The sequence below is a fragment of the Panthera pardus genome, unplaced genomic scaffold (assembly GCF_024362965.1).
Source record: "Panthera pardus isolate Hobbes unplaced genomic scaffold, ASM2436296v1 HiC_scaffold_4, whole genome shotgun sequence".
NCBI classification, from domain to species: Eukaryota; Metazoa; Chordata; class Mammalia; order Carnivora; family Felidae; genus Panthera; species Panthera pardus.
In genome coordinates this window covers 16,712,452-16,731,754 of record NW_026526969.1, presented here as the reverse complement: position 1 = coordinate 16,731,754, position 19,303 = coordinate 16,712,452, and the positions used below count along the sequence as shown (strand labels likewise).

Sequence of the window (19,303 nt, the reverse complement as noted above, 5' to 3'; positions counted from 1 at the left end):
CAGTGAGGTTTCATTTTTAGTAGTGTTAATTTGTATTTCTCTAATAATGAGCAAAATGATTTTTTCCTTTCTGTGAGCTGTGATCTCACTGAATATCACATCTGTATCTGGGACTAGACTGTCAGTTCCATGGGGCAGGGGGCTTTGCTTTTTCTAGCTGTTGTATTAGAGTCTACAAAAATGCTTGGGCATCCTGTGCATCAAAAATGTGTGTGTGTGTGTGTGTGTGTGTGTGTGTGTGTGTGTGTGTGTTTAGTGGAAGGGTGGAAGAATAAATGAGGGACTAGGTACACTCATTACTCCTTTCTTGCTAAGATCAAGCATAAACTAGGAAATAGGATAAATCCCAGAGGAATCCCATGGTGCGCCCCAGCAGAGTCAGTGGGGCCAGGTGGGCTTAGCGCTGACCCCAGAAATAAAGGCCGAGGGGTGCACTTTCTGTCACCCCATCCGGACCCCGAGTGTCCTAGGCCCACACACCACGCCCCCGGAGTGCCCTCTGCGGTCGGAGAGACCCTCGGGTTAGTGCGCAGTGTTCCCGCAGCCCTCCAGGTGTCCCCGTGCCTCCCCGCCACCCCCCTCCACCTCTGCCGCCCCCTTGATGGCCCCAGTGACAAGAGGCGAGGTGGGCGTGCATTCGTTTATTGGCGTCTCAGGGGGAAGCTAGAGGGTTTGGAGAAGCCTGGAGCCGCGGAGAGGTCGCAGCCGGCCCCCGGCCTGGCGGCGGCGCTCAGCGGTACTTCTCGGTCAGGACGCAGGACACGATGGACAGGAACTTGTCCCAGGCGGTATGGGCGTCGGCCGTGAAGTCAGCGGGGAAGTGCGAGGCCACCGTGACCAGCAGACAGTGGGACAGGAGCTGGGGGGCCCGGAGGGCGGCTCAGCGCGAGGACGCGGTGCTCTGCGGGTGCTCTGGGGTGGGCGGAGCACCTTCGGCGGCCGAGACCCCGCCCCGCCCCCGCCCCCTCCCCCCCCCCCCCCCCCCGCCTCGTCCCCGCCAGGACCCCGGCCCCCGCGCGCACCTTGAAGTTGACCGGGTCCACGCGCAGAACGTAGGCGTGCATCTCACTCAGCTTGGACAGGGCGCCCGCGATGTTGTCGATGCTCTTGACCGCATCGCCCAGGGCGGCCGCCACCTTGGCGCCGTGCGTGCGCAGGTGCGCGGAGCCCGGGCGCAGGTCGAAGTGCGGGAAGTAGGTCTTGGTCTGGGGGTAGCTGGCGAAGAGCCTGCGGGAGGGCGGGACCTGAGCATTGGAGGAACGTGGGCCCCCGTCCACCTCTCTACGACCCCTGCGTCCTCCTCTGAGCTTGAGGACCCAAGTGCCCCCTCACCACCGCCCTGGGGCCTTCCAGCTCAGCGGGTGCACCACCTCCTGAGGTGTGCTGTGCTCTGACTGCTGCCCCTCCCCCAAGCTGCACCCCATGGTCCCAAGGCCTTCTGCCTCCACACCCTCCCAGCACCCAGGCTCGCCCCTGCTCCCCACCTCAGCCCTCTTCCAGGGTCTCCTTGCTCCCAGCTGGCCCTGCACACCCACTGTAGGCCTCCAGCCCGTTTTCACCTCTGCTCCGGCCACAAAATCCTCCTTCCCAACCCCTGACCGGGCTCCTGCTGTACCTGCCCTCTGCCAGAAATAATGCCACCTGCAGGCACATTGCAAGGGAGATCTCTTAGGGAAACCACCCGGGACCACCTGGCCCCAGGATTAGAGACCCTGGTGCTTGTAGATGCTTGACTGCCTCCTTAGCATGTCAGGTGTTGGGGGAAACGCATCCACACCCCTCTGGTGAGATGCTGGGCCTGTGCTTGTTCAGGACTCAGTGAGCATAGGGTCAATCAGAAGGCTGTGCAATTCATCTGCCCACCTCACTGCCCCCTTTCTCAGAGAACCCGCACCTCGCTGACCCCTCCTTAGGGACCCTTTCCGCAGAGAACCCTCTCCTCACTGGCCCCTGTCCTCACCAACTCCACACTGTCACCTACGGGGCTCCACCCCAGCCCATCTGGCACTCACCTCTCCAGGGCCTGGGTGCCAATGGCATCCGCCTGAGTGGAGACCTTGGCCCACATGGACAGGATGATGGTCTTCTCAGCCTTGGTCAGAGACATGGTGGTGGCTGAGCTGGAGCCGGGTGTGCCCAGGACTGGCCTCTGTGTGCTCACCCCCCGGGATCCCTTTATATACACAGAGCCGGGGTGGGGGCCAGGCTGTGGCCATTGGTCTGGAGAGGGGAGAGGGCTGTGGGGGTGGGGTCTCTTATCAGGCCCAGTGAGGATGGGTGGTCACCAGTCCCTGGTGGGACTGGTGGGGTGAGGGGCTATCACTCCACCCTCCCCTTCGGCCTTACAGGGGATGTTGGCCACAGCCTGACCAGAGTCCTGGAGAGATAGGGGCCCAGCCAGCCCAGGAGGCCATGCCTGGGTGTATAGCCCAGCTCTGACCATCCTCTTGCATTTCAGAGTCACAGAATGGGGCAAACCAGAGCCTTAGCTCAACACACTGTCCTTGGGCTGGAGCAGGCCCCATTTCTGCCCGCCGGGCTCCTTAGTGGGATTCTGTGGCTAGCCCAGCCTGGCCACGTGTCAGTCTCCTCTCCCTCCGGCTCTGTGATCCCTGGGTTGCCTCTGAGAGAGCAATGGTTTTGTCCACGTGTTGCTGAGGAGAGATGGACTGACCCCCTCTGAAGAGCTGGATGAAGTATCAGATTAATAAAAGAGAATTCTTGTAATCTGTGCTCATAGGGGTTGCCGTCCTGCTCACCATATCATCGTTGTGACATAATGAGGCAAATAGTTGTTTACACTTTATTTTAACATCAAACAAAATGGACTTTTTTTAGTATACTGCTCTGTGAGTTTTGACATGCGTAAATTCATTCAACCCCCGCCACAATCGGGACATACAAGAGCTCTATCCCCCCCGCAAGAGACTCCCACATGCTGGGGGCCTTTGCCATCTCACCCGCCTTACGCCTGAACTCTGACAACCACTATAATTTTGTCTTTTCAAGAATAACATATGATTGAAGTCTATAGCGCGTTATCTTTTAGGACTGGCTTCTCTTACGCAGCGTGATTCCCTTTATACCTCTCCGTGTTGTTACGTGTGCCAATAGTTCTATTTATCGCTGAGTCATGCTCTGTGGAATGAACCTGTCACAGTGTGTGCATTCCTTCGCTTAACGAGAGTTTTCCCGCTTTGGGACTATTGCTAAAGCTGCACGAACGTTGTGTGCAGGTGTTCACGTGAGCGCAAGTTTTCATTTCTCTAGGGGATCCTTTATCTAGGAGAGGACTGTCGGCTCATGTGCGAAGTGTGTGTTTCTAAGAAACTGCGAACCTTTTCTAGGGTGGCCGTACCATTTTGCTTTGCGGTCGGCCGTGCAGGACGTTCTGGTCGCCACGTTCTGCTGGCCTCTTTACACTGCAGTCGTTCTGACAGGCGTGCGAGGGCGTGGTGGTGTGCCTTTACTCCGCGTTTCCCCCGATAACCAGCGACGTGAGGGTCTTCTCATGTGCTTCTCTGCCATCCGTACGTCTTCTTGGTGAAATATCTGTTCTGCTCTTCTGCCCATTTTTACAATAAGCTCTTTGTTTCTTACCGGCGAGCTCTGAGACACACTCTGTAGACATTTGCAGACACGCTGGCTGCAGTCTTTTGTCAGATGCGTGACTAGCGTATATCGTCTCCTAGTCTGTATCTTGTCACTTCAGCCTCTCGATAATGCCGCGTGCAGAGCAAAACTTTTGATTTTGGTGAAGTTCAGGTTACCAAGTTTTTCTTTTATGATTCATGCCTTTAGTGCCACCCCTGAGAGCACTGTGTCTCATTCCAGGCCACGAAGATTTCGTCAATGATTTGTCATCAAAGTTAATAGTGTATATTTCATGTTCGGGTCAGTGATACGTTTGGAGATAAGTCTTTGCGTATGGGTTAGTTTTTGTTCCAGTTTCTTTTGGTAGGTTTGGTTTGCCTCTGAGTTGTTGCCACACCATTTATTGAAAAGACCGTACAGCCCCTACTGGATTTCCTTCTCATAATCCTTTGTGAGAAATAAATCTGCCGTATTTTTCAGGTCTATTTCTGGACTCTATATTCTGTTGCATTTATCTGTGTGTCTATCCTTCACCAAAACCATACTATCTTGATTACTGTTGCTTTATGTTAAGTCTTTTCTTTTAAAGATTTTTTTATTCTTTATTATTTTTTAAAAGTTTCTTTTACTTATTTTGAGAGAGAGAGCATTGGAGGCAGAGAGAGAGAGAGAGACAGAGACAGAGAATCCTAACCAGGCTCCACACTGTCAGCATGGAGCCCGATGTGGCGCTTGAACTCACGAAATGTGAGATAAAGACCTGACCAGAAATCAAGAGTCGGTTGCTTAACTGGCTGAGCCACCCAGGTGTCCCACCTTGTGTTAAGTCTTGAAATTAGATACTTCCCAAAGAATAAGAGAAATACTGCAAACCATGTATCTGATAAGACACTGGTCCAAAATATTTTTAAAAAATCATACAATTCAACAATAAAAGGATAAAAGAATTTTTAATAGACATTTCTCTAAGGTATACAAATGATCAGTAAGTTCATGAAAAGATGCTCAACATCACTACTCATGAGGGAAATGCAAATCAAAACCAAAAACAGGTTCCACTTCACACCCCCGAGGATGGCTATGATCAGAAAGACGAAATGCCAAGTGTTGACTAGGGTGTGGAACTGGGATCTTTACGTGCTGTTGGTAAGAATGTTCCCGCATGACCAAACTGACTATTCGACTCCGAGGTACATCCCGTTGGTAAGAATGTTCCCACATGACCAAACTCACTATTCTACTCCGAGGTACATCCCCAAGAGAAATGAAAACATAAGGTCACACAGGAGCTTGTATGTTCATAGCTACATCATTCGTAGTAGCCAAAAAGTACAAACGACCCAAAAGTCCATCAGCTGATGCGGGATAATCCATGCAAAGAAATAGTGTTGAGTCACAAAAGGGAATGAAGTACCGATATGTGAACGAACCTTGAAAACACACAAGTTGTATGATTCCATTCATATGAATGTCCAGAACAGGGATATCGATAGAGAAGGAAAGTAGCTTAGGTAGTTTAGACACGGGGAGTTGGAGGGTGTGGCTGCTAGGGTGTGGAGTTTCTTTTGGGGTGATGAAAACATTCCAACATAGGAGCGCCTGGGTGGTTCGGTCGGTTAAATGTCTGACTTTGGCTCAGGTCATGATGTCACGGTTCGTGGATTCAAGCCCCGCGTGGGACTCTGTGCTGACAGCTCGGAACCTGGAGCTGCTTCGGATTCTGTGCCTCCCTCTCTCTGCCCCTCCCCTGCTCATGCTCTGTCTCTCTCTCTCTCACTCTCTCAAAAATAAATCAGCATTAAAAAAATAATAAAATAAAATAGATCGTGGTAATGGTCGTATAACTCCCTGAATCTAAAAACGCACGCTTTAAATAAGTGAGGTGCCTGCTGCGTAACTTGTACCTCGTTACAGCTGTGAAAGGGTCGCATAATGTCACTCCTCCCACTTTATTCTTCATTTCCAAAATGGTGTTAGTTATTCCAGTTCCTTTGCCTTTCCATATGAATTTTAGAGGCAGCCAAAGAGGTATCCGCACAAAATCCTGCTGGACTTTTTTATAGAATTAGAAACTCCTGTATAGGGAGTTTTCGTCACGGATATTTTGCGAAACTATTCTTAGAGAAAATTTGGCTTGGACGAGCCTTTGAAATGGAAAACACGTACGCCAGGCACCGTGCTGCCGTTTTATTCACGTCGCCGTGCTCATTTCTTCTATACCTGAGATGTGAGACGGTGGGAGAGTCAGGGGTTGAGGGTGGGAGCAGCATCTGATTGATGCCCCGTCAGCCCTGCAGACAAGGTAAGGCTCTCTCCCTGCGTGTGTCCCGGAGGGAGAGTCTGCCTTCCCAGACCGAAGTATGTCCTTCTCCTTCCTGGTCTCTCCTTTATTTACATTTCACAGCTGCCCCCTCTTTTTTTAAATTAAGTTTATTTATTTGTTTTGATAGAGAGAGACAGAAAGGAAGAGAGAGAGAGTCCCAAGCAGGCTCCTTGCTGTCAGCGTGGAGCCCCACAATGGGCTGGAACTCACGAATTGTGACATCATGACCCGAGTGGAAACCGAGAGTCGGCTGCTCAACAGACTGAGCCACCCAGACGTCCCAGCTGCCCCTTCTTTTTACGAGACGGTGTTCCCCTGTCCTAGGGGTGTGCCCACCGTCCCTTGGCTTTATGATTGTTTGCTAACTGTCCTGAGAAGTGATGCTGCCAACCCCAGGGGGCCCCAGGATGTTTGCCTGGAGTGTGGCTGTGCCTCTCTGGGTTCATCCGAGACTGAGATGAGCCCAGCCATCCTTGGTCTTCACTTGCTGTCTCTTGATTCGGAAGGAAAGTCCAGCACCACCTCAGGCTCGCAAGCCTATATAAGGGTGTGTAAGGCTGTGCTGCTCCTTTCGGTTTCTAGAAAGGAGAGGCAGGGAGAGGCAGCGGGAGAGACGGAGGTGGACAGACAGACTGACAAACAAAAGAGAATGTGTGAGCGAGAAGAGGCTGAGGGTCAGAGGGAAGGTCAGGCAGAGGTAGGTAATCTGGAGTCCCCGGGGTGAAGCACAGAGAGGTGTCAGTGAGGAATGTGCCTGGGAGAATCCCTCCAGCGGTGGCATCTGGGGAAACTGTGGCCAGAAGACCCTGGAGGGCTGCCCTGTCCCCTAACAGTAGGTAATGACCATGGATTCCAGGATCCCACTCCCAGGCAGCTGTCTCCCCTATGGCGGATGATCCTCACCTCCCTTCGGTCCTCCAGGGCCTCCTCTTTCCATCCTGGCAGAACCCCCACCCCATCCTTCGCCTCTGCAAGGAGAGGGAGCCACAGGAGGCCTCTTTGTTCCTGAAATTCCAAGCCCCACAAACCGTCGTTTTGAGCAAACGTCCCGTTCTCTTTTCCTTTTTTTCATTTTGAACTATAGCACAGGGCACACAGCGGAGCTTCATGAGTTGTTATAAAGCAGATACTGAGCGCCCCGATCCTCCTGAAAGGTGATCCCACCCTGACTTAGCTTCTTGCTTCTCAATCTCTTTTTACCGCCCAAACGTGCACCCTTCGGCACTTCAGTTTTTTCTGCCTCCCTTTGGCCTTCAGATACACGGAACCATACCATGTGCCCTCTTTCACGTCTGCCTTCTTTCACCCGTGTCTGTGAGATGCCGGCCACGTTGTGGGGAGTACGTTTGCATCGCTGTGCTGTATCTCCTTGTAGGAACAGACCTCAGGTCATCCACTGTGCTGGGGATGGATGTTGCTTGCTAGGTCTTGGCTATTAGGAATAACGCAATGAACATTCTTGCACGTGTCACTGGATGGCCACGTGCCTGCACGTCTATGGGGTGCGTTCCCAGGATTGCTGGTTCTAGGGGCATGCGTATTTTTAGCTGTAGCGGATAACGCCAGACTTCTCTCCAGGTAGCTGTACCACCTCGCAGCCCTGCCAGCGGTGCATGGGCTACCCTTCCAAGCATTTCCTGTGGTTGGTCTGCCGCTCTCCTTAGCTTTTGGCTTTTCTGATGGGTGTGTAGTAGTGTCTCATGTGGTCTTAACTTGCATTTTCCTGGTGACCAATGAGGTTGGGCCCCTGTTCACACATTTGCAGTTCAACTGAATTTCCTCTTCAAAAAAAAATTTTTTTTAAATTTGAGTGTAGTTGACACACAATATTGCATTAGTTCCAGGCACAAGATTTCCTTGTTTTGTTTTGTTTTGTTTTGTTTTTGCAGTATCCAACTCATGCCTGTTTGTCTACTGTGTTGCTAGTTTTACTGATTTATAGGAATTTAAAATATATTCTGGATATAAGTTCCTGGTCAGTTTTCTGTCATTATCTTCCTCAACTCTGCTGTTTGCCTCCACTCTCTTAATACTGTTCTTGGTTGAACAGAAGTGTATCATTTAGTTATTTAGTTAGCAGTCAAATTTCGTTATTTTTTGGTCCTATTTAAAAATGCTGGGGGCACCTGGGTGGCTCAGTCGATTGGGTGGCAGACCCACTCAGGTCATGATCTCACAGCTCCTGAGTTCGAACCCCACATCGGGCTCCGTGCTGACAGCTCAGATCCTGGAGCCTGCTTCAGATTCTGTGTCTTCCCCCTCTCTCTGCCCCTTTCCTGTTTAGGCTCTGTCTCTCTCTCTCAAAAATAAATAAACATTTAAAATAAAAAAATAAATAAAAATGCTGTACCTAGGGCACCTGAGTGGCTCAGTCACCTAAGCATCTGACTCTTGATGTCGGCTTGGGTCATGATCTCACAGTTTGTGAGTCCAAGCCCCATGTTGGGCTCCCCGGCTGATGGTGCAGACCCTTCTTGGGATTCTCTCTTGCCCTCTCTCTCTCTCTGCCCCTCCCTTCCTCATGCTCGCACCCTCTGCCTTTCAAAATAAATGAATTTGGGGTGCCTGGCTAGCTCAGTCAGTTAGGCATCTGACTTCAGCACCACGACCTTGCGGTTGGTGAGTTTGAGCCCCAAATCGTGCTCTCTGCTGTCAGTGCAGAGCCAGCTTCGGATCTTCTGTGTGTGTGTGTGTGTGTGTGTGTGTGTGTGTGTGTGTCCCTTCCCCACTCATGTGCTCTATTTCAAAAATAAACATTTATTTTTTTTTCTAAATTTTTTTTAACGTTTATTTATTTTTGAGACAGAGAGAGACAGAGCATGAACGGGGGAGGGTCAGAGAGAGGGAGACACAGAATCTGAAACAGGCTCCAGGCTCTGAGCTGTCAGCACAGAGCCTGACGCGGGGCTCGAACTCACGGACCGCGAGATCATGACCTGAGCCGAAGTCAGCCGCTTAACCGACTGAGCCACCCAGGCACCCCAAATAAATAAACATTTAAATAAACAAACAAACTTTAAAAAAAATATACCTTTCGGGGTACCTAGGTGGCTCAGTCGGTTAAGTGTCCAACTTCAGCTCAGGTCATGATCTCACGGTTCATGAGTTCGAGCCCCACATTGGTCTCTGTGCTCACAGTGTGGAGCCTGCTTGAGATTCTCTCTCTCTCCCTCTCTCTCTCCGCCCCTCCCTGGCTTGTGCTTTCTCTCTCTCCCTCAAAATAAATGAACTTAAAATAGAAGAGAGATTCTCTTGTAAAAGAAAAATGTTGTATCTTTCTATTTAGAAAAGCCAAGTGTCCATCAATGGATGAATGGGTAAACAAATTCTGATATTTCCATTCGATGAGATATTACTCAGCCATAAAAATGAGGCACTGACACCTGCTACAAGTGGGTGAACCTTGAAAACATGATACTCAGTGAAAAGCCAAACAGCAAAGACCACATACTGTGTGATTCCATCTGCGTGGAATGCCAGGAAAGCAGATGAGCGGGTGCCAGGGGCTGGGGGGGCAATTCATAAAGGGTACTAAGTTTCCTTTTGGGATAATGGACATACTCCAGAACCAGACAGTGATGATGGTCGCATACCGTTGTGAACATACTAAATGGCACCAAATTGTTCACTGTGAAATGGTTAATTTTGCATTATGTGAATTTTGCTCCAGTTTTCTACAAAGTGAAATAAGTGTTGGGCCAAGGTGAAGAGAAACTTCCGTGCTAGCTTTCTAAGAACTTCACCATTTAGTCTTTTAAGTCAGGCAACAGTCGACCTGGGACATGAGATGTGCTGTGGTTCTCACTGACATTGATCACCTGCCTTCTGCGTTCTGGATACAGCACCAAACACTCTCCATGTGTGTTTGCCCTCACAGGTCTCTGTGGGAGAAGCTTTCTTTTATTATCATTACATGATTTAAGATAAGGAAATCGAGGCACAGGAGAGTTATGAAATGTTAAAGTTTCAGTGAAGGAGGGAAACACCCCAGTGGGTAGACGAGACCTAAGTTTTGTGCGGGCCAGACTGCAGGCTCTTTGGGGCTCAGGCAAGTCTCTTCTGTCTCCGGGCCTCGGTTCCCCTGCCTGTGACACAAGGAGCCCGAGCTTGGGCACTGCTCCTGCTGGACACTGAGACCTGCTGGAATTGGCTGAACTCCAAGCCCTGGGCTCACCCAGAGTTTGTGTAGTTGGGGCTGAGCTCAGAGGATCCTGGTCACTCAGCAGAAGGCCGCGACGGGGTCCACAGACCCTTCCCGAGAGTAGCCCCTGGCTGGCCCTGAGCAGGGTAATTAACCTTGTAAACCCCAGTTCTACATTTGCAACCTCTCAGGTTGGGTATGAATAGCCCCCACCTCACTGCTAGGAGGGATAATCTGTCACCATAGGACCGCAGACAGAACATGGCAGCGTGAATTCAAGGTTATCATAGCTACTACTGTGAGTGGGTGATTCTTTCTGGGCAGGAACACTGCTGCCGAGAAGGTGGAGGGGTCGAGGTGGGTCCGAGATAGGGTGTGTGAGCCCTGCCTGGCCCTCTGACAGACAGTGGCGGCTCCACTGGGCCCAGAACAAGTGGCAGGACTGATAAGGCCTCCTGGCCCTGGCCAGAGGGGACCCAGGTTGGGTGTGCGGGTTTGGAATTTTCATTTCCAAGAATCGAGTTGTCTTCAAAAATTAGGTTACTGAACAGAATTATTTAAGTGTATAGTGAGGACACAGAGGTGTGGGGTGTTAGCAGGGAAGAGTTGGAAGATGTGAGCAAAGGTTGGCCCTGGGCACATCATTGTCCAGGAAACTGTGAGGGCTTTGGGGTAGGACCACACTTAGAGACCACCTGCTCCCAATCCTGTTACAGGTGCGGAGGCCCAAAGCAGGGCCAGCCTACCCCCGGGTCCCTCCAGCTGCTGGCACCTGCCGGATTGTCCGGGAAGTGACAATGAGCTCTGATTTCTGTAACAGCCCAATGAGGCAGGCCAATGTGGACTCTGAGACGCTGCCAGTGAGGGTGGTGTGCGATTCGGACCTCTGCTCTCTCCAGTCCGGCCCTGGATAGCCTTGCACCCGAGCCCTGCTAGGGCAGCCTGGGAAGGCATCCACGCAGGACCTCTGTGGCCTGGGTCCTAGTGGTCCCCCTTTACCTTTCATGGATCCCAGTACTCATTACTTGATAAGATACTAACTATATAGCCAGAAAAATAAACAACAAATGCTCTTGTGAAAGCTGCTAGCAGGAAGCAGGCCCCGAGGGGGTGATTGGAGAAGGGTAGTTTCCTCCAAATCTGGGACTTCCCCCAGAGTTCTGGGGTCAAGAGACTGCCCAATGGGGGCAGCAACACGGCCAGGGAAATTGGAGGAAGGGGGCCTGCGACAGAGTCCTAGACCTCACATGTGAGTACTGGGCAGAGTCCCAGGGCCCCTGTGGACAGGCCCCCATGACCACAGCTGGCCACTCCCCCAGACACAAATCCCTTCCCTTTCCTCAGCCTCACCTCCTGCTTCCGTGCCCTTACTCCCATTTCAGGGCCATTCCTGGGAACTGTGAGAGAACTCAGAAGCCTTTTTTTTTTGAGAGAGAGAGAGAGAGAGAGAGAGAGAGAGAGAGACTGTGAGCAGGAGAGGTGGGCAGTTTTCGTATATTCAGAGGATTGTGCAACCATTATCACAATCAATTTTAGAATGTTTTCATCACCCCAAAAGAAACTCCACACCCTAGCAGCCACACCCTCCAACTCCCCGTGTCTAAACTACCTAAGCTACTTTCCTTCTCTATCGATATCCCTGTTCTGGACATTTCATATGAATGGAATCATACAACTTGTGTGTTTTCAAGGTTCGTTCGCGTATCGGTACTTCATTCCCTTTTGTGACTCAACACTATTTCTTTGCAAGGATTATCCCGCATCAGCTGATGGACATTTGGGTCGTTCACACTTTTAAAAAAATTTTTTAACGTTTATTTATTATTGAGAGACAGACACAGAGACACAGAGCGTGAGCCCCTAGGGGAGGGGTAGACAGAGTGGGAGACACAGAATCTGAAGCAGGCTCCAGGCTCTGAGCTGTCAGCACAGAGCCCCACGCGGGGCTAGAACCCACAAACTGCGAGATCATGACCCAATCCGACGTCAGTCACCTAACCGACTGAGCCACCCAGGAGCCAACTGAACCACTTTTTGGCTACTACGAATGATGTTGCTATGAACATACAAGCTCTTGTGTGATCTTATGTTTTCATTTCTCTTGGGGATGTACCTCGGAGTAGAATAGTTAGTTCGGTCATGCAGGAACCCTAGGTTCAACCTTTTGAGGAACTTCCTGTTTTCCACCGTGGCCGCACCATTTTACATTCTTACCAACAGCACGTAAAGATCCCAATTCCACACCCTAGTCAACACTTGGCATTTCGTCTTTCTGATCATAGCCATCCTAGGGGGTGTGAAGTGGAACCTGTTTTTGGTTTTGATTTGCATTTCCCTCATGAGTAATGATGTTGAGCATCTTTTCATGAATTCGCTGGCCATTTTTCTGTATTCTTTGGATAAATGTCCTTTCACATCCTTTGCCCATTTTTCTTAAGTTTATTTAATTTTAGTAATATCTACACCCAACATGAGTCTCAAACTCAGGACTCTGGAGATCAAGTCACACACGACCTGCTGAGCCAGCCGGGCACCTCTCTGCCCATTTTTCAGTTGGTTGTCTTTATTTTGAGTTGTAAGTTTTTGTTTTTTTTTTTAAACATTCTGGATACAATTCCCTTATATGATTTGCAAATATTTTCTCTCATTCTGTGGGTGCTCTTTTTACTTTCTTTGGTGGTGCTCTTTGAGGCATAAACGTTTTTAATTTGCTAACTCCAATTATTTTTTCTTTAGCCACTTGTGCATTTGGTGTCTTATCTAAGAAACCCTTGCCTAGTCCAAGGACAAGAGGGTTTACTCCTATGTTTTCTGGTAAGAGTTTTATGCTGTTAGCTCTTAACTTAGGTCTATGATCCTTGTGAGAGGTTTTTTTACTTTCTGACTTTACTACTTTACAAGTCTTAAGTCTGAACTTTCTGTCCAAAGCAAGTGTTAGAGTGAAAAAAGCAACATTTTAGGGGCCTGGGTGGCTCAATCCGTTGAGCATCCGACTCTAATTATCACTTCAGGTGTGGTCTCCCTGTGGTCAGAGGAGCCACTCTCAGCATAGAGCCTGCTTGGGAATTCTCTCTCCCTCCCTCTGCCCTTTTCCCCCTCACGTGCTCTCTCTCTCTCTCAAATTAAATAAATAAATAAATAAATAAATAAATAAATAAATAAATAAACAAACAAAGAAACAAACAAACATACATTAAAAAAAAAAAAGAATGCAACATTTTGATACAGCCTGCTGGAACCCCAAAGGCACACCCCAGCCACACCTTCCCTCTCACGCTGGTGGGCGGACCCCGTCCGCACTCTGGACAAACAGGCGGCCTGCAGGGTGCGCCCAGCTTCCCTAGAAGGCCTCGCGCCTGCGCAAAGGTCGCCTGCGCCTGCGCACTCAGCACCCATCTGCGCGCAGGCTCCTTTTGAGCTGGTCCTTGGCCCTGACTCCGAGGCCTTGCGGGCTTCGGAGGACGCGCCGGGTGGTTCGTGGGTTTGGAAGCTCCGGGCGCCCCGCATTTCTGCGACCTCGGGCGCGTCCTGGTCAAGCCCCCTCAGCCCCGTCCTGGGAGCCTCCTCCTCAAGCACCCTTACCTGGTCCCAGCCGGTCCTCCTGGGAGCCCCCACCTCGCCTCTGCCCTGGGCCCTGTGGCCCCTCCCCCACCCCGGCCTCCTTCCCCGGCCCGGCCCGGCCCGGCCCGTCCTCCTCGGAGCCCGCTCCCCGCCTCCGCCCCGGGCCCTCTGGCCCCTCCCCCACCCCGGCCCCCAACCCGGTCCCAGCCTGTCCTCCTCGGAGCCCCCACCCCGTCTCCGCCCACCGCAGGATGGGCGACAACACCAGCCCCATCAGCGTGATTCTGGTGAGCTCGGGCAGCAGGGGCAATAAGCTGCTGTTCAGGTATCCCTTCCAGAGAAGCCAGGAGCACCCGGCGTCCCAGACAAGTAAGTGAGCGCCGGCAGAGGGACTGGCGCTCCCGGGCGTGCGCCCGGCGGCAGGATCCGAGCAACGCACGGAGGCGGCTCCCTTCCCTCCCCGCCTCGCACGTTGAAACTGAAGTCGTTGACCTTTTCTTTTCCTGATCATGTAGTCAGTGCCTACTCATTAGGGTATTTGAAAAGTACGGAAGAGTAAAAGCAGAGAAAGCTCACTCAGTTCAACATGCCAAAGGCATTATTGCTAACGTTCGTCAGTACCTCCAGCCTTTTAAGAATATGTAGAAGTACTGTATGAATGTATTCGGCTTGGAACAAACACGAAATGACAGGTACATCTGAAGTTTCCCGCCTTCTGCTCCTTCCCTATCGCAGGGATAACCGCTTGCCATTTTGGCGGTTGTCCCTCCTGTACAGATATGTATGCAGAGAAAAGCAGTGCCTTGTGTTGGGGATTTTCCCCCCGCACGATACATTGTTCTGCAGTTGCTCTGTTTTCCAGTAAACGATCTTCCTTGGAGCACTTTTCCAGTTTATAAAGAGATCACCCTCACTCATACGGCTGCACATAAGAACATAATAGACATTTAGGTTGCTTGCAATTTTTCACTATCATGAATGTGCAGTTCCTGATTTATATTTTGTTTTAAATTTACTTTTAAATTTGTTAACATGGTACACAGTTTTAAAGGTACAAAGGGGTATAGAGGATGAAAAGAAAGTTCTTTCCCACCATTGATCCCTAGCCACTCATTTCCCCTTATAGGGGCAGCTGCTATTACCATTTTCCTGTGTATTTTTCCAGAACCTTCTGTGTGAATATAAGCATATACACACATTTTCTTTCCTTTGTTTTATTTATTTATTTTTTGTAGTAATCTCTAAACCCAATGTTGGGCTGGAACTCAGGACGCCGAGATCGAGAGTCCCATGTTCTTCAGAGTGAGCCAGCCAGGCGCACCCACACATTTTATTTTATTTTATTTTATTTTATTTTTTTATCTTATTTTATTTTTTAAAGTTTATATTATTTTATTTTTGAGAGAGAAGGACAGAGAGGGAGAGTGAGAATCCCAAGCAGGCTCTGCACTGTCAGCGTGGAGCCTGGTGTGGGGCTTGATCTCATGAACCATGAGATCATGACCTGAGCCGAAAGCAAGCGATGGATGCTTAACTGACTCAGCCACCCGGGTGCTCCTACATGTTGTATTTTCTAAGCAGAAGTGAACACACTGTGCACACTTTTCTGCCATGATGTTTTCATGTTCACTTTACATCTTGGATTTAGGTTCAGAATGATCAGAATCATGGGATGAACACACTGATTTATTCATTTAGGCCTCTGTTGATAGGCTTTTGGCTAATACAAACAGTGTGAATGTCTTTTCTGTATACATTATCATTTTTCAGAATATAGGGTCAATTCCCCACAGTGGGATGGTTGGATCTAGGGAAAAATGAACATATTGATCTTCGGTAGATCAGATTTTTCTGTCTTTGTTAGTGAGATGGGTGAAGTGTCTGATCGTGATTTACACGTGCGTTTGTCTTAATGACAGGGAGCACGTTTTCCTCTTTTCACAGCCATTTGGATTTCCTTTTTAGTGAATGACTTACTCATAACCTCTGCCTAATTTCATCTTGGGTTTATTTTTTCCTTATAGATTTGAAGGAGCTCTTTAAATATTTAGGATAAAATAGGCCTTTTTCTGTGACAAAGCCACACATTCGTAGCCAGTTTGCTTCTGTGTGGTTCTTGCCGCATAGAATTTTGATTTTTACGGAGTCCGGTTTTCAGTCTGTTCTTTTGGAGTTTCTGAGTTTTGTTAAATGTAGAAAGGCGTTCTGTTCCTCAAGGTTAATGGAAAGAAACAAGACCTGTCTGGTGTTTTTCTATCTCGTATTTACTATATATGTATTTTTTAATGTGTTTCTCTTGGTGTAAGTTGGACGCTCCTGGTAGGAGTTGGTGTCTTCTGCACACTTGCCGAGAGTGAGTTGTGTGTGCACCTCCCGGAGCCTTCTGAAGCAGGTGCTATGATGGGTGAGGAAGGATGTGGGAACATGGGGCTTCAGAGTGGTTGCTTCCAGAGCCAGCATAATTGTCTCTTCTCTCAGTGACTGCTCCTGCTGCCTTTCTCGCTGAACTCCCTGTTTATTCTTGACCTTTCGTCTTTCCCAGCGATGTGGGTTCCACACTGCTGAATTACTGTAACTTTACACTGTGTTATACTTTCAGATAGGATTAGTCGCTTATCGTTACTTCTCTTTTTCAGCACTGTCCTGGCTGTTCTTGCTTACTGTTCCCGGTGAACATGAGTACTGAATATACTGGGCCCTTCTCCCAGACTGTTGGTGGTGTTGTGGGAATCATGTCAAATGTATGGGTTAACTGCAAAAAAATGACATCTTTGTGTTGAGTCCCCCTACTCAAGAGCATAGCATGTTTGCTTTCTTTCTTGTCTCCCTTGCTAGCATTTCTGATTTCCTCATGGACCACTTGCCCGTAATGAACTGAAAAAAAATTTTTTTAGAGGGAGGGGAGGGTAGGTGATGGGCATTGAAGAGGGCATCTTTTGGGATGAGCACTGGGTGTTGTATGGAAACTAATTTGACAATTTCATATATAAAAAAAATAATTTAAAAAATGCAAAAAAAACCCCTAAAGATCCACATTCAAATAATAAAAAAAAAATTTTTTTTAATGTTTATTTTATTTTAGAGAGAGAGAGAGACAGACAAGAGTGTGAGCAGGAGAGGGCCAGAGAGAGAGGGAGACACAGAATCCGAAGCAGGCTTCAGGCTCTGAGCTGTCATCACAGAGCCCAACACGGGGCTCGAACTCACAAACCAGGAAATCATGACCTGAGCCAAAGCCAGATGCTTAACCCATTGAGCCACCCAGGTGCCCTGCCTATAAGGAACTTCTTAAGTTCATCCCAAATTCTTTAAACTGTATTACTCTGGTAAGGTATGTGAAGGATATTGGTATATGGACATTGAAAAATTTTTTCTTTAGCCTGTGCTTTTTCCAACCTAGTTGTCATCGTATACTGAGAGGGTGTGTGTGTGTGTGAGATTCTTTTTTTTTTTTTTTTAAACTAAACGTAGTGGTAGCAAAAACATTTCCTATGTTATAATTCCTTGAAAACCGTAACTTTTGGGAAAAAAATGTTTGTTATGGTAAAAAATATATATGTGGGGCACCTGGATGGCTCAGTTGGTTAAGCATCCGACTCTTGATTTTGGCTCAGGTCATGATCTCAGGGTTTGTGAGATCAAGCCCCACAGTTGGCTCTGCACTGATAGCATGGAGCCTGCTTGGGATTCTCTGTCCCTGCCCCTGCTCACACTGTCTCTCTCTTTCTCAAAATAAATAAATAAACACACACACACAAAAGGGGTGATATATTATAATACAAGTGTATATACATATTATAAAAGTTGCCATTTTAACCATTTTTAAGTTTACAGTTTGGTGGCATTAGTTTCATTCACCACGATTAATTCACTGCATTATGCACCTATCACCACTGTGTATTTCCAGAATTTTCCTCACCTCAAACTGAAATATGTAACCATTTAGCAATAATCCAATTTCCTCTGCCCTCAGCCTCTGGTAATCTCTAAACTACTTTCTGTCTCTCTTGAGTTTTGCCCACTGTAGGTATTTCATATAAGTGTAGTATTTGTCCTTTTGTGTCTGATTTCTTTTACTTAGCATAATGTTTTCAAGTTCTTCCATGTTTTAACATGTATCAAAACTCTATTCCTTTTTATGGCCATTGTGTGTATATATGCCACGTTTTTGAAGCCATCACTTTTTTTTTTTACTTTATTTTTTATTTTCTTAAATTTACATCCAAATTAGTTAGCATTTAGTGCAACAGTGATTTCAGAGTAGATTCCTTAGTGCCCCTTCCCCATTTAGCCCATCCCCCTCCCTCAACCCCTCCAGTAACCCTCAGTTTGTTCTCCACATTTATGAGTCTCTTCTGTTTTGTCCCCCTCCCTGTTTCTATATTATTTTTGTCTCCCTTACCTTATGTTCATCTGTTTTGTCTCTTAAAGCCCTCATAGGAGTGAAGTCATATGATTTTTGTCTTTCTCTGACTGACTAATTTCACTTAGCATAATACCCTCCAGTTCCATCCACGTAGTTGCAAATGGCCAGATTTCATTCTTTTTGATTGCCGAGTAATATTCTACTGTATATATATATATATATATATATATATATATATATACCACATTTTCTTTATCCATTCATCCATCGTTGGACATTTGGGCTCATACTTTGGCTGTCGTTGATAGTGCTGCTATAAACGTGGGGGTGCGTGTGTCCCTTTGAAACAGCACACCTGTATCCCTTGGATAGATGCCTAGTAGTGCAATTCCTGGGTCAAAGGGTAGTTCTGTTTTCAGTTTTTTGAGGAACCTCCATACTGTTTTCCAGAGTGGCTGCACCAGCTTGCATTCCCACCAGCAGTGCAAAAGAGATCCTCTTTCTCCACATCCTCGCCAACATCTGTTGTTGCCTGAGTTGTTCATGTTAGCCATTCTGACAGGTGTGAGGTGGTATCTCATTGTGGTTTTGATTTGTATTTCCCTGATGATGAGCGATGTTGAGCATTTTTTCATGTGTCACTTGGCCATCTGGATGTCTTCTTTGGAGAAGTGCCTGTTCATGTCTTTTGCTCTTTTCTTCACTGGATTATTTGTCTTTTGGCTGTTGAGTTTGATAAGTTCTTTATAGATTTTGGATACTAACCCTTCATCTGATATGTCATTTGCAAATATCTTCTCCCGTTCTGTCGGTTGCCTTTTAGTTTTGCTGATTGTTTCCTTCGCTGTGCAGTTTTTTATTTTGATGAGGTCCCAGTAGTTAGAGGCCATTACTTTTGATGTATCCACAAACCTGCGTGTGGATGGATCCTCTTTTCTTAGCCACTCTCCCCCTTTTTCCCTCAGATAAGCCTCGTAGCAGATACGCCGTCAACAACACTGGAGACCATGCCGACGACCAGGATGGTGATTCCAGGTAAGGGCTTTACAGTCACTCCGTGATGGGGCTGTCGTGCCCCTTGGCCTGGGCAAAGCCCTACCTCCTGTTGACCCAGAGGTTTTCTCCTGTGACAAACCTGGTGTCCTTTTATTCCATTTGTGGGGGTTTCAGGTTGTGCAGAACTGGGATTGTGTTGCCAGTCTCGGCCTTGCTGCGTAGTTTGTTCCATGTTCCAGCTGTGGACTGGTTGGTTGCTCAAGGAGATTGGAAAACAGATGAGGCTAGAGGGAACGCTATCTACCATGAGAGGAAGATGGAG

The 19,303-nt window shown here is 48.3% G+C and overlaps 2 protein-coding genes across 8 annotated transcripts in view; one reads left to right on the top strand and one right to left on the bottom strand.

The window, feature by feature from the left end:
- Window positions 1-626: 626 nt before the first annotated feature.
- Window positions 627-2,171, bottom strand: HBZ (hemoglobin subunit zeta). Its single transcript, XM_053893870.1, has 3 exons — window positions 2,013-2,171; window positions 1,023-1,227; window positions 627-859 (listed from the first exon to the last, which is right to left on the bottom strand). Exons 1-3 carry the CDS (start codon window positions 2,105-2,107, stop codon window positions 731-733), a joined length of 429 nt encoding a protein of 142 aa, XP_053749845.1. The 5' UTR covers window positions 2,108-2,171; the 3' UTR covers window positions 627-730.
- An 11,285-nt stretch (window positions 2,172-13,456) lies between these two features.
- The window catches only part of NPRL3 (NPR3 like, GATOR1 complex subunit), a 42,746-nt gene continuing 36,899 nt past the window's right edge, over window positions 13,457-19,303 (top strand). For 2 of the 7 annotated variants that reach the window (XM_019439752.2, XM_019439751.2), the window contains exons 1-2: window positions 13,457-13,988; window positions 18,951-19,020. In XM_019439752.2, the coding sequence (XP_019295297.1) occupies window positions 13,871-13,988; window positions 18,951-19,020 (188 nt within the window). In that variant the 5' untranslated portion in view covers window positions 13,457-13,870. Of the gene's footprint in view, window positions 13,989-14,156; window positions 14,312-16,701; window positions 16,885-18,950; window positions 19,021-19,303 lie in introns of those variants that run through there. The other 5 variants (XM_019439754.2, XM_019439753.2, XM_053894198.1 and 2 more) reach the window with 4 other exon arrangements.